The sequence below is a fragment of the Sylvia atricapilla genome, chromosome 9, assembly GCF_009819655.1.
Source record: "Sylvia atricapilla isolate bSylAtr1 chromosome 9, bSylAtr1.pri, whole genome shotgun sequence".
In the NCBI taxonomy this organism is placed as follows: domain Eukaryota; kingdom Metazoa; phylum Chordata; class Aves; order Passeriformes; family Sylviidae; genus Sylvia; species Sylvia atricapilla.
In genome coordinates, this window is record NC_089148.1 from 13,822,656 (window position 1) to 13,835,416 (window position 12,761).

The window sequence follows — 12,761 nt, forward strand, 5'->3', positions numbered from 1 at the left end:
GGCTCCAGGCAGAGGTGGGAATGCTGCGATGCCGCGCGGAGCAGACGAGGCCGTGGCTGCACCCCCGTGTCTTCCCACGCCCTATAGCCCCCCCACTGCCACCAGCCCTGGCTGTGCCAGAACTTTTCATGGTAAGAGCCTCAGCCCAGCGCCATTTCCAGCTCTCCAAGGAGAGCAGAGGGTAACCGGGATTGAGCTTCCAGCTGGGATGGGATGATGGGGGTGGAGGTACAAGTCTGGGGACATTTGGGAACAGCTTCCTTTGCTGCACTTGGGGACAGAGCCACTGGGGCAGGAGGTGAGTCTCCAGCAGTGCTGGACCAGGGCTGTGATTTGTTCTGCACACCCAATGCCACATGTAAGGGGATGGACAGGCAGCTCCCACCGTGCCAGGTCCCTCTTCGCCTTGACATCACTTTTTTCCTTTCCCAGGAGCCCCCCGAGCCAGCACTGGGGCCTGGCAGACCCACAGGCCATGTGGCCCCTGGACTGCCCCTCAGCCCCTTTGTGGCCCTGGAGGACCCTCCTCCTGCTCAGGAGCCCCCAGCACAGGACAGGGCTCTCCGAAGGTGAGCCAGGAACAGGCCATGGCCCCACTGGCCTGCCCTGCCACCCTCTCCACCACCCTGCGGCAAACTGGGGCTTTGGTAACTGTGATGAAGGTGATGAAGGGATGGCAAAACCTGTGTTCGAGCTGCAGCTGGGTTCAGGAACCAATTGTGCAGTTGGTACCAGGATCCCACAGTGCTGGGGTGGGTGGAAGTGGACGGGATCACTGCTGAGACCAAAGACGCTCTGGGGCATTTCAGCAGGAAAAGGACAGGCAAAGCCCCAGGCCAGCAGCAAACTGAGTTACACAGCTCAACCCCCACCTCAGGACAGAGCCCACAGCCACAAGAGTGGTTCCACCACTCCTGCTCACAGTGGTGGTTTGGGGACAGGCAGCAGGCACAGAGGGGCACAGTAAATTCCCTGCCCTCAGGCACATCCCCACATCCAGCCCTCCGTAGAGAAAGCCTAACCCAGGGCAGGCATAGCTCAGCCCTGGGAATCAGCAAAGGGAACAGCCAGCTTTGCAAAGTGTCAAGAGACCCTGTGCTACATGTTTAATAAAAGGCTTCAGCTCACTGCTCTTAACTTCTTGGCCTTTTTTTATACACACATATCTCAGGGCAAGGTTCCATCCCACCTAGGCACGCAGGCTGGCTCAGGCGAGAGCCCTGCTCCTGCCTCAAACCAGCAGCACCTGCTTCTGCATCCCCTCCTGGGTACAAAGCAGAGATAAAACCACATAGCAACAAAGCCTTTATCAGCCTTTCCCACCATCTGTAGGCTGCTCAAAGCTGAGGGAGGCACTATCAGAACCCACTTCAGGCTCAGCCTTGAATGAACAAAACACAGCCCCAGCTGTGACAAGGCCCCAGAAGGAAACAATGCCAGATCCCTGGACAAGACAGTGAAGTTCAGGCAATGCTCTCCTCCTCTGCAGCAGCCAGACCTGGTCCATCCAATGCTCTGCTCCTGCCTTAAGCAGGCAGATGTGGGCGGAAATGCTGAAGCTAAAGGGAGCATGAGCCCAGCAGTGGGCCAGGGTTGAGACCTGCAGCCCAGGGGGACAGCCAGGAGCAGAGGCTGGAACCTGCCACAGAAGGAAGGTCAAGACAGGGACTATTTGCTTACAATCTTTATTGAAGTCATACAAAAGTTGCCAAAAAGTGAAAAAATACACTATATACAAAACCATTTTCCTTGTAAGGAGGAGAGGAGTGTCCAAGGTTAAAGAATCATTATCATACTGTGCTTTCAACTGCAGCCCCTGATCCTGCTTGTGGCCTTTTCTCTGTCTAAAAGAGAACATAAGGGTTTGTTTTTAAAAGACAAGACAGTCTTGCAGCACCAACTCATGCAGCAGCCCAAGGGTTCTGTAATTTGAAGACTTAACTATGTGAGCTTTGCAAGTCTCCAGAGCCCAACATAACCCTAAAGCACTGACAGTAACAAGTGCAGTCCAGGGGTAAGTAATGAACTCAAGAAATGTTAGAAAATGGGGGAAGACTCTGTGCTGGAGTTGAGCACCGCAAAAAACAACCCAGAACCTGTCTCTGTCCCATCCCACAAGTGACAAGGTTCCACAGCTGGATCTGTCCAGCCCACACAGGGTCAGCACCATGGTACAACATGCATCTTGCCCACTAGGAATATTCATCTGATCTGGGAAACCTTGTGAAGGACAGCAGGCAATAAAACCAGTTCATCTACCAGGCACAGAACAATCCCTGAACAGAGAGGTGGGGAAATAAAACAAAGTACAGCCCAGACTCCAGGCTCAGCTGCCCACCTCCTCTTCCATTTTTTCCACAACCTCATTTCCACTGGGGACAGGGTCCCCACCACCACCACCATTGACGGCCGGTTCTAGTTTAGATTTCTTGGCTTCATCGCCTCCCTGATGAGTCTCCTCCTCTGGTTTCCTCTGAAGACAAAATTGTTTATAATTTCCACTAAGTACAAATCAAAGTTTAAACACTTTTGAAAAGCTTAGCATTAGATGTCACTGCACATCATCTACCCAACCCCTGCTTGCCAGGCTCAGGACAGACCCCTCAGTGTTGGGGTTTAACGAGAGCTTTGAGGCTCTGACACCAAGTCTTGACCACAGTGACACTTTGGGTGCCAGAACTGAGTTATTCTTGGTTACAGTCTGGCAAGGAAAGGTGCAACCACCGAGCCTGTAACAGTTCCAGGCTAGACTTAGGGGATATACAACATCTGAAACCACCTAAAGCAGCTCCAAATCACTCCAGGCACACCAGAACTGACAGGCCAATGGACCAGAGGCAACATAAAACTGAGAGCACCCCCTATAAGATCTTAGTTTTTATCAGCAAACATTTCTAGAGAACACATAATACTTAAAGGAACCAAGTTCTCAATATCTGATCTCCTTAAGAGTTAGTTACGACTAGTGTGGCATTACTATTTTTTAAGTCCAAGTCCCAATTTCCTTTTGAAAAGAAGGAAAGCTAGCCCAGCCTGGTTGCCTGCCATTTCCTTGGGATCTGCAGGTGACCCTGCTGCTCTTGAAGGTCCTCAGCAGAGGAAGCTCTTCTGCAGGGAACGTTGCAGAAGCCACGCAAGGGGGTCAGATTTGTATCAGTGTGGGTCAGGCAGGGTACTGAACCACCAAAAATGGTCTCCTGGAGGCCAGATGGTTCCCACACTGCTTGGTTCCCAGTGGAAAGGAGTTTCATACACTACAGGTTTTACTTTTGGAGTGTTTTCCCATTATACAACTAAGAATAAAAATACTTTTAAGAAAAATCCAATTACACAGAGCAAGCCAGTAGTACTTTAACAAACTGCTTGTTTAACTAGTCACTTCTGGACTCACCTTTTTCCTGACCAGATGAGAAATGTCTGTTACACACTGAGATGCACCATCAGCTCCTTTTCTTACTGGAACCTGTTACAAGACAGACATTGACACATGAGCAAGAGTAACCAGTAGTCCTTAGAGCAGATGAGAATTAACAGCATTTATTTTAGATTAACTTACTGTGGACACAGAACCACTGTCTTCACTTTGTGCAAAGCCAGATGTAGTTCCAACCTTAAGAAAAGCAGAAAAAAATGGACTGTGATACAGATACAGACTGTGGTAGGAGATACATGTGAACTTAGTGAGATGCAGAAAGCCCAAGCCCTTCACATCCCAACACTGGATTCTGCACAGGACAGAGGTAATGTGAGCTCCACATTTGCCTGAGCCATCATTTCCAGCCTTGATACATTAAATGCCACAGAAGCCTCTCAAGTTCCTGTTTAGCTTGGAACAATTACTATCGGGACTCTTCATAAATATCCTCTTTAGATGTCAGCTGCCTCAGTTTCCTTCTCACAACCACAGCCTGGTAACACCTGTGAGCAACCACCAGCCCCTGATCAAGTCTGAGCTCCTCCCTTTACTGATTTACTCTAAGTTCAACTGGACGAAGGGTTGGGTCAAAAGGAAACCACAGGACACACTCACCAGAGTTGCTTTCAGTCCTAGCTCAGCTACTTTTGCACTCTTCTGTGATTCCTTTGAATCTTCTATCTTCTCTTTAATCTCAGGAAGCAGCCCCTTCAGTTCTTCTATCTCCTTCTCGTCCTCAGGGGACCCAGTGTCTGCCTTCTTTATTCTCTCAGTCAGAATTGCTGCAGTGAAACAGTTATCAGGGCACAACACCTCAAGACAAAGTAACTGTCCAGTTATCAACATCCAGAGGCAACTATCTGCTAACAAACAGTTTCAACAATTCTGCCCTTGGTGTAGCCTGTCCCCACTTTCAGATATAACACGACACAGCAGACAATGAGCACGCCTCACTACTTTGCCTTGTGAAAACTCACTAGGCAACTTCAGAATTCCACATACCCAGTCTCTTGTCTATGACCTCCATGGACTTCCCGAACTGCAGCACGGCCTGGTCGAAGTCACTGTTGTAGTGGTAGGCCAGGGCCAGCTGGTAATGGCTCTCAGCCAGCAGCCGGTCGTGAGCCTCCAGGTACTTCTGCTGCAGGGCCAGGCAGGCCTGGAACTCCTCTATGGCCTGTGTGTAGTTTTCTACAGGAGAAAGCCACAAGGTTTTTACAAACTTCAGTAATTATCCACAGCAGCACCATCTAAACCCTGGTTTGGCTACTCCCTGTTTTGTTACACATTATACAGTCTGCAAACAGAAGCACCCCTGAACACAGCAAGGCTGGGCTGCTTTCAGACCATCAGGTGACAACTCTGCCTCCCCTGAGAGACTGCCTAGGCCAGCTCCTCTGGTTCTCAAAAGTGCTTTATGTATTTTAGCACAGGAAACCGAGCAGCCAAGTCAAAGCAGGCATCAAATCCTCCTGCTTTACCTTCTACCAGCAGCTGAATGTAATTGGTCACAACTGCAACATGGATCTAGAGCAAAGGACAGTGCTACCATCCTACCAAGCTCTCCCCAAATGTGCTCTAGTGACATAAGCCACAACCCTTGTTCTGTAACCCTGGCCCAGAAACCTGCTGGATTATTTCCAATGCCTGCCCCAGAGAAAGCGTGCATTTGGATTTAACAAGATTAAAACACATTTTTAAATGAAAGGCAAGTGACACGTTACAAGGAACAAACCTGGGACTTGCTTCCCACTCCCTTTTTCAGAGTCTTTCCTGACTATAACCTAGGATTTGGGAAGGTCTAGGAGAGTCAACTACTTCTCACGACAACTTCAGTAAGTCTCTCAAGTTCACAAGCAAGGTTTGGTCACTTCAGAAAGCAGAACAGAAAGCTGGTTTTGATCTGGCAACACACTGCTTCTCATTCAAACTTTTTTTCCACTGCTCTGCAAAAGCACAGACTATCCTATTTAAGGCACCAATCATTACTTCCTAAGCTCCTCACATGGCTGCAAGTATCATGATCAGTCCAATTTTTTCTTATCCTGACAGCCTTAACTTACATCTACTCATTTTAAAGCACAAATCCCAGTGACAGAAAGTAGAACCAAACACTTTGCACATGAGAATTAACATTACTTACCAGATTCAATGCTAACTTCTCCTAACTTCAGATGAGCTTGAGCTGCATGGAGCTGAGCTTCTTTTGTTTCTTGTCTACAGTATGGAAAAAAAAAAAAGTTTTCAAATCCTGATCAAAGCATGTCACATTCTCTAACTGGCTATGCCACTGTCCAATTTACACTGAGTTTCTGTGGCATATACCCGAATTAAAACTTTAGTCTTTACCTCTTGTAAATGACTTTTGCTAAATCCAGCATGTCCCAGGCTAGCTCAAGATTGCCAATTTCATCCTCCTCACTTTCCTGTAAAGACCAGAAGTGCATGACAGATTAAGTGACTTGGACATAGATCACATCAAACACCATCACTAAAGCAGTTTTATCTAGAAACTAGTTTTTGCAAGAGGTAAACATTTCACCACCCAGAAGAAAAAAAAAATGCAGATGAGGTTCTTGCATCAACCAAGACATTGCCTGGAGTAAAGATGTTTCAATGGAACATGAACTCTCATTGTTCTGTGATATATTTAAATTTTTTTTCTCAAAATAACAGGGCACCAGGTGCCAGTATTATCTCAAAAGCAAGATCTTGGGTACAGTTCTCTTTAGATGAACCAAATAAAGTTGACAGTCCAGCTTTTAAAATGAGCCTTTGAACTTTATTAGAATAGTCTGAGAAAGGGACAGACAGTTATCTCACATGCTTAGTGCCACTCTACAAGGTTGCAGATTTTTCCAGGTGTTTTGACTGCCTCATCAATGCATATCTCAGGTTTGAGGAGCACCAGACTTCTCAAACAATTCCCATCCCAATCACAACTTACCAGACCAGGAGACTTCAGCATGGACAGTAAAACAACCAGACAAGCAGAGAATTAACTGTACCAAGAGAATTAACTCCAGTGACAGGCTGGAACAGCTCTGCCTGCCCCTGCACCACCAGGCCACGTTAGCTCAGCACACCACAAGCATTTGTGTCAGAGCAGCTGAATAAACCCAAGTTTACAGACACAACTGAGCAAGATGCTACAATGCAGACTAGGACTAGCATTGGCCATTCTTAGGCAATACTGGCTTTCAGAAGTATTTTCTTACACAGAACTAAAAATAAAAAAAGAGCTTTTAGAAGGACATCAATATCATATTTAGGCCTAATACTGCATTCCTCCATGAGCACTGGTGTCAGACCTCAGCAACCTCACCTTGTCTTCCACTGTCAATTCATTCTCCTTATCATCCTCAGCTTTATCATTTTCTTTATCTTCCTCTTCAGATTCTTCTGTTTCTAGAAGGCAAGTAGATGCATGAGGACACTTCTTGTTACTGTGCTTGCTGGACCTGGAGTCAGGCAGAATATGTTATATCCAACCCTTATCCTTCCAGTGACAGGTTAGAGGTGTGATGTAAGAAGAGCAGATACATTAAAGTCTCAGCATCAGCAGCCATCTTGCTGAAACTGTTCAGCACTGTAGATTAAAGCAGTCCATAAGTTCAACTTCTTACTATCTACAACAGAAACTTTGAATTTAGCTCTCACAAATCTGTTGTCAGCTCTCACTGAAGCCACAAGATCCTGGGCAGCCCTAGATGTACCTGCCAGCTGCTGAACTTCATGTAACAGAACCTCAGTGTTTTCAGCAAGATAGCTGCCAAGCTGCACACAAATTAGTCTCTTTGAGTTCATGATCCTCATGTCAGGCATTTAAGTGTCAATGTTAATGAACTTCCTCTTGTGTAGTACTAATTAGACTTTTGACTCTATGCAGGAGCATCACATCATCTGCTCTTCCAGCAGAAGGCATTTTGGGAAAATGTGCAGTGAAGGAATATGGGCAATAACTTCAGAGCACTGGCTGGTCTGCAGGCTAAAGTCACACACTTAACTCCTGTATCACAACCTCTGGCTAATTCCAGAACAGGAGCTTGACTAGGAGGGACTAGAGAGCCTGTGAACTCACTAGTCCAACTCCCAGCACACACCCACCACTGAGAGGGCCAAACCTGTAAACATGAAGACACCTTGTATAAAGGTAAAACAGAAGAGATGTCAGGAAGCTAATATTTATGTAGTGGGAGAGTTTGGAATGGCACAGCACCAGACCAGGATGTACCAGAGGGCCCTCACAATCCCAGACTTGGGACAAAGAGCAGCAGTATGTGTGCATAAACAGCCTTTCAGCACTTACGGTGAGGAGCAGGTAACTACTCTTAGTTTATTTTCAGTCATCCTCTCTCCACACAGACACCCTGTTAGGTCACTGCTCCACCACTATGCTTAGCAGAACAAATCCTTCCAGGGTCCAGAACTATTTAGTCTGAACATCTGCCACTCCTGAAGTAAGGCATTGCCTGTGAAGATGAGTTACTGACAAGCAAAGTTGCAATTACAGTTCATCAATTAACTTGTGGAATAGAAGACACAGGCCACTGAGGCACCAAAATACTGCTGCAGCAAAGGGTGCAAGTCTTATTGAACAGAGCCCTAGAAACAGCTATAATGAAGCAGGGAAGCAGAAGGGCAGAAGCTGGACAGCCAGAAGACTGTACTAGAGCAGCAATAAGCCTTCAGCAAATCAAGTTTAGATTTTCCAACTAAATTCTCCTGACAATGACCCTCAAAAAGACCCAAATAAAGAGTTTCTTTCCTCCACCAGAAGTAACTTTACTACTTTATGTGTTCAGCTGTTCTTGTCTTTTCACTATTTTAAAATAAAACACAGCTACAACCAGAGGCAATTTGTGCTTCAAGTTATGTGAAGGTTAGTGCAATACACCCAGATGCATGCAAGTGAACATCCATTCAGTATTCTCCACCAGCCTAGCCATTACTTACACATTTCACAGGGCTGTCAGTTTGCTTTCAAGTAAGACTTGCTTTGCAGTTAGTTAAGCGTTAGTCTAGAGAAACTAAGACTATTCACTATTCCTTGAAACTTTACTTGTATGTAAAGTCCTTCAAGAGCCCCTTTACTGTGCCTTTTCCTCATTCTAAGGCAAACAGAAAATTCTGAATGGAACACTTTTTACCCATTGTTAGCCAAATCCATCAAGTCATCCACCCACAAGTACTTTTCTCCTCTCAGTGTTACCTTCTCCCTCTTCCATCACGTCATCTTTCTCTTCTTTTTCTACCTTAGCACCTTCACCCTCTTCCATCAGGTCATCTTTCTTTTCCTCTTTCTCTACCTTAGCAGCAACTTCGGCCTTTTCTTTCATGTCATTAGGTGGCTCTTTGCCCTCTGTAGGCACAGGCTCCTTTGAGGACTCTGTCTCTTCAGATTCACCTGTTTCTGGTTTCTCTTCTGTAACTGTCTCTACAGACTCTCTTTTCTCTTCTGCCTTCTTCTGTTCAGCCACTTCTGCATCTCCTTCTGCAGCTTCTTTCTGTTCCACAGCAGCTGCTGCCTGTGCTTCTGCCTTCTCTTCCACAGCCACTTCACCTGCTTCAGCCTCTTCCCCAGCTGCCTTTGCCTCCTTCTGCTCTGACACTTCTGTTGTTCTCTCCTTTTCCTCAGCTGCCTTCTCTACCTTGTCCTCAGACACTGTCTTCTGCTCTTTTTCTACCTCCTTCTCTTCCACAGCTGCCTCCTCTTTCACAGGCACCTGCTTCTGCTCTTCTGAAGTTTCTTCTTTTCCCACAGAAATCTCAGTCTTCTCTTCAGCCTCTTCAGACTTTGCATCCTTGTCAGCAGCAGCTTCTCTGGGTTCCTCTTCTGTAATATATTTCATTTCAACATTCTCTTCTTTGATTTCCTTCTCAGATAGTACTGTAGACTCTCCCGTGGACTTTTTGGCCTCTTCCCCCATGGCGTTATAAACCTGTTCTCTCAACTCCTCCCTTGCTTCTTCTATATGATTGAGGAAGCATAAACATTTCTTCGAGTTTAGTTTAGATAAAGACATTAAAGGGCACTGACAACACCACCCTCAAGACCCTCCAGTGTGTTGGCTTCTTACCAAGTTGGATGGCATTCCTAAAAGCTTTGTTGTCCAAGTATAAGGAATTAGGACACAACCAACATAGCCACTCGATCTAAGCCAGTCCCTTCCCCTTCCCCAGACTGCAGCATTGCAAGCGGCCGCTCAAGCAGTGTGCGGTTGTGCAGCGATTTTAGTCACAGCTAAGCAAGAGGTGCCAGTGCTTTAACAGTCTGGATGGACAGGAATTCCTGCATTCTCTCCAGCTGCAGGCAGTATAAAATAGCCACTGTTCTTGGGACTTTGTATAGACTCTGACCTGTGGGACTACACACACTGTACTGCTACAAGGTTACAAAGCAGTTGGGACCAGCGGTGAAGCTTAAGAAAGCAAGTTTGAATGCAGTGTTTCAGGACACAGACACCTGGTGACCCTTTACACATGCTTTCAGTGACTAGCTCCTTCCAGATGCTTTACAGGTTTTGCTCATCTTTAGGCAAGCAAGACTAAAAAAAGCCAAACAGAAACAGAGTCCGTTCATACTGCCAAGAGTTTCAGTAGAACGATTCAGGAAACCCAAGATACCAATGGACTAAACTTGGATCATTCCAACAAGAAAACACAGTCTGATGCCTCCATGGCAGGGCAGGCAGTTTTACATACCATCAGCAGCTGGCAATGCAGACTCATCTTCTGCTTTTTCTCCTTCCTCTTCCACCTGCACCCCTTCTAAGGCATTTCCCAGCACACCATTTTCCATTCTAAAGGAAATAGGACTTTGTTATCCCTTGGATCTTTTAATACCATCATTTGAACCGCCCGAGCTGCAATGCCACAGCCCATCCCACCCCGGGCAATCCTGTCCGTAAAGGAGTGAACACCAGATACTCTTCACTAAACGACAAACTGTCACTGTACCTTGCCAACTCCAGGAGAGATTTTCCATAGTAAAAAAAAGCTTCTGCACACTCATCCGCTGTCTCACCGTACTTTTTACCCCTGCAAAAATAATAATTATTTGTCTGTGCCTGCTTTAGATTTGGATATGTGAACTTACATATTAAATACTCCTCGACAAAGGGATCACTTTCTTGGCTCATATCTCGTTGCTTTAAACAGATATTGAGTGTTTCTCAGATATGGCTTTCAAACACCCAACTGAAATTAACCTATAACCCAAAAGTACCATTCACAGAGACTGATCAAGACTAGTGAAGAAGTTACTAGAGAAGACACCTGCACAATAAACTATTGAATCCCTTTCCCTCCTTAGGGAACTCTGCTGGTAATGCCTATCACAAAAGCTACCTAAACTACACATCAACTACTGTCCAACTCATGGGTGACTTTAGTCTGACCCCGGCTCAGCTGCACTATAAATTATAAACATATTAGGTAAAAATCCTAATCTTTCTAGCATAATCCGTATCAGAACAGCCAAGCTGAAGCCCAAACCCAGCAAAAACACACAGAACATTCCACTACTCACAGTAAGCTCGCAGCTTCCTGGAACGCATTCACAGCAGCTGGAATATTTCCCATTACCAAGTGCTTCTGTCCCAAACCCAATAGTTTCTTTGATTCTCCATCCACATCCATACTGGAGGAAGGGGAAATAAATCAAATAAAGGATTCTGTTAGTTTTTCACAGTAATTTCAGCTCTCAAAACCTGGTCTGCTTTATAGAAGTGGTTGGAACTACCAGGATAGGCAGGTTTTGTTTGGTTTTGTTTGTGTAAATCTGAAACAACTGATTGTTCCAACACACCACAGAGCGGCAGTGTTTCAGGCTCCAATGCTAAATCAAGAAAAAGAACAATAAACTCAAGCTAAAACTTTTCATAGGACAGCACAGTGCATCTGAGAAGAATAGCAGATGCAAGTGTCAGTTTCAATTTAGTGCAAGTTGCACAGCTTCACTTCCAGAAGGTTCAGCCCAGCATCTCAGACTGGGACAACAGGAGCTACCCACAGAGATATACCATATATCACATGCCAGCTGCATACTTGTGCCTCTCCAGCACTAATTAAAAGCCAAAAAACTTCAGGAACAGCTGGTATTTTTGCATGTATCAGTCCCTAAAAGGGTCTTACTGCACTAGACTTGTGCAAACCACTGGCGAGCACAGGTTTTCAGCACCTACAGCATGCATGGGAGTTAAACTCCAAGTGTAAGAATCGATCTGAGGGGTGACCTTCGTGTTTCACTCAGTAACTCCAGGATTTTGTGTTATTTGATAATTGACAGCTCCAACTCCCATCTCACCTGTCTGTCTTGTCTGTGGACGTGGAAGGAGCTGCCAGTTCCTCTTCCATCCTGCAAACAGAAAATCGAATGTTTTCTTAATTCACGTTTAGAACCGGCCACCCATTTCACGGCACGAGCTGAGCTCTCCGAGGTGTGAAACCAGCACCAGCAGTCGGGACCAGAGGTGCCCACCCACCCCGAGCGGGCTCAGGCTCCTCAGTTTGGTGTTTATTGTCCGAGGGGAAGCTGTGAGGAGCTCTGTCAGGCCCTTCCCGGCCGGTCCCCCTCAGACAATGGGACCTTTCCCGCCTTCCGCGGGCCCCGCCCACCGCCCTTGGCGCCAAACCCCGGCGGCGGCTCCTCACGGGCCGCCGGTCACGTGACGCCCGCCCCCTCCCCCAGCCCGCCCCGCGGCGTCGACTGCCCCCAACAAAGATGGCGGCGGCCGCACAGCGGTCACGTGGTGGATCCGCGCGAGCCGCGCGGGCCCAGCTGGCGCCGGAGGAGCGGGGCGGCGGCACGTACCACCGCCGGCAGGGGGGGACGGCGGAGGCAGGTACAGGCGGCATGGGGGGGGGACGACGGGGAAGGCAGGTACCACCGCCGGCGAGGAGGAAAGGGGGGAGGAGGGGGAGCCGCTTCGCCAGCCCGACCAGTACCCCCAGCCCTCCCCCTAAGGAAATCCGGCCCCCCTTACCCCCCCATCCCCTCCCGGTACCCTGCGGCCCGAAGGCGGCCCCCCTCCCCTGATGCCCCCCGTCCCCGACACGCACACAGCGTAACCGGGGCCAGCCCGCGCGGCCCTACCTAGTCTGGGAGGCCGGCGCGGGCTCAACGCAGGGGGAAGCGGCGATAGCCGAGGATTGCATAGAAGCTGCTGGAGAGAGGGGCGGCGACGGCAGAGTGCAGCCCCCTGCCCCTCCGGCTGGCTATATACCCCCGAGGACACGCCCCGGCCCGCCTGGCGGCGCGCGCGCGCCGCGGGGGGACTACCGCTCCCGGCAGGCTGCGCGCCCGCCCCGCCACGGGACGCCGGGGGCGCTGCCACGCGGGGCG

The 12,761-nt window shown here is 48.0% G+C and overlaps 2 protein-coding genes across 2 annotated transcripts in view; one reads left to right on the forward strand and one right to left on the reverse strand.

Moving 5' to 3' along the window:
• Nucleotides 1–12,761, forward strand: part of PRDX1 (peroxiredoxin 1) — a 354,741-nt gene that overhangs the window by 308,820 nt on the left and 33,160 nt on the right. The window lies entirely within an intron of this gene.
• Nucleotides 1,670–12,687, reverse strand: NASP (nuclear autoantigenic sperm protein). The gene is made up of 15 exons (XM_066324959.1): nucleotides 12,513–12,687; nucleotides 11,724–11,774; nucleotides 10,947–11,057; nucleotides 10,376–10,456; nucleotides 10,121–10,218; nucleotides 8,628–9,386; nucleotides 6,741–6,823; nucleotides 5,765–5,841; nucleotides 5,559–5,632; nucleotides 4,418–4,606; nucleotides 4,031–4,197; nucleotides 3,557–3,610; nucleotides 3,392–3,463; nucleotides 2,339–2,473; nucleotides 1,670–1,844 (listed from the first exon to the last, which is right to left on the reverse strand). Exons 1-15 carry the CDS (start codon nucleotides 12,572–12,574, stop codon nucleotides 1,791–1,793), a joined length of 2,067 nt encoding a protein of 688 aa, XP_066181056.1. The 5' UTR covers nucleotides 12,575–12,687; the 3' UTR covers nucleotides 1,670–1,790.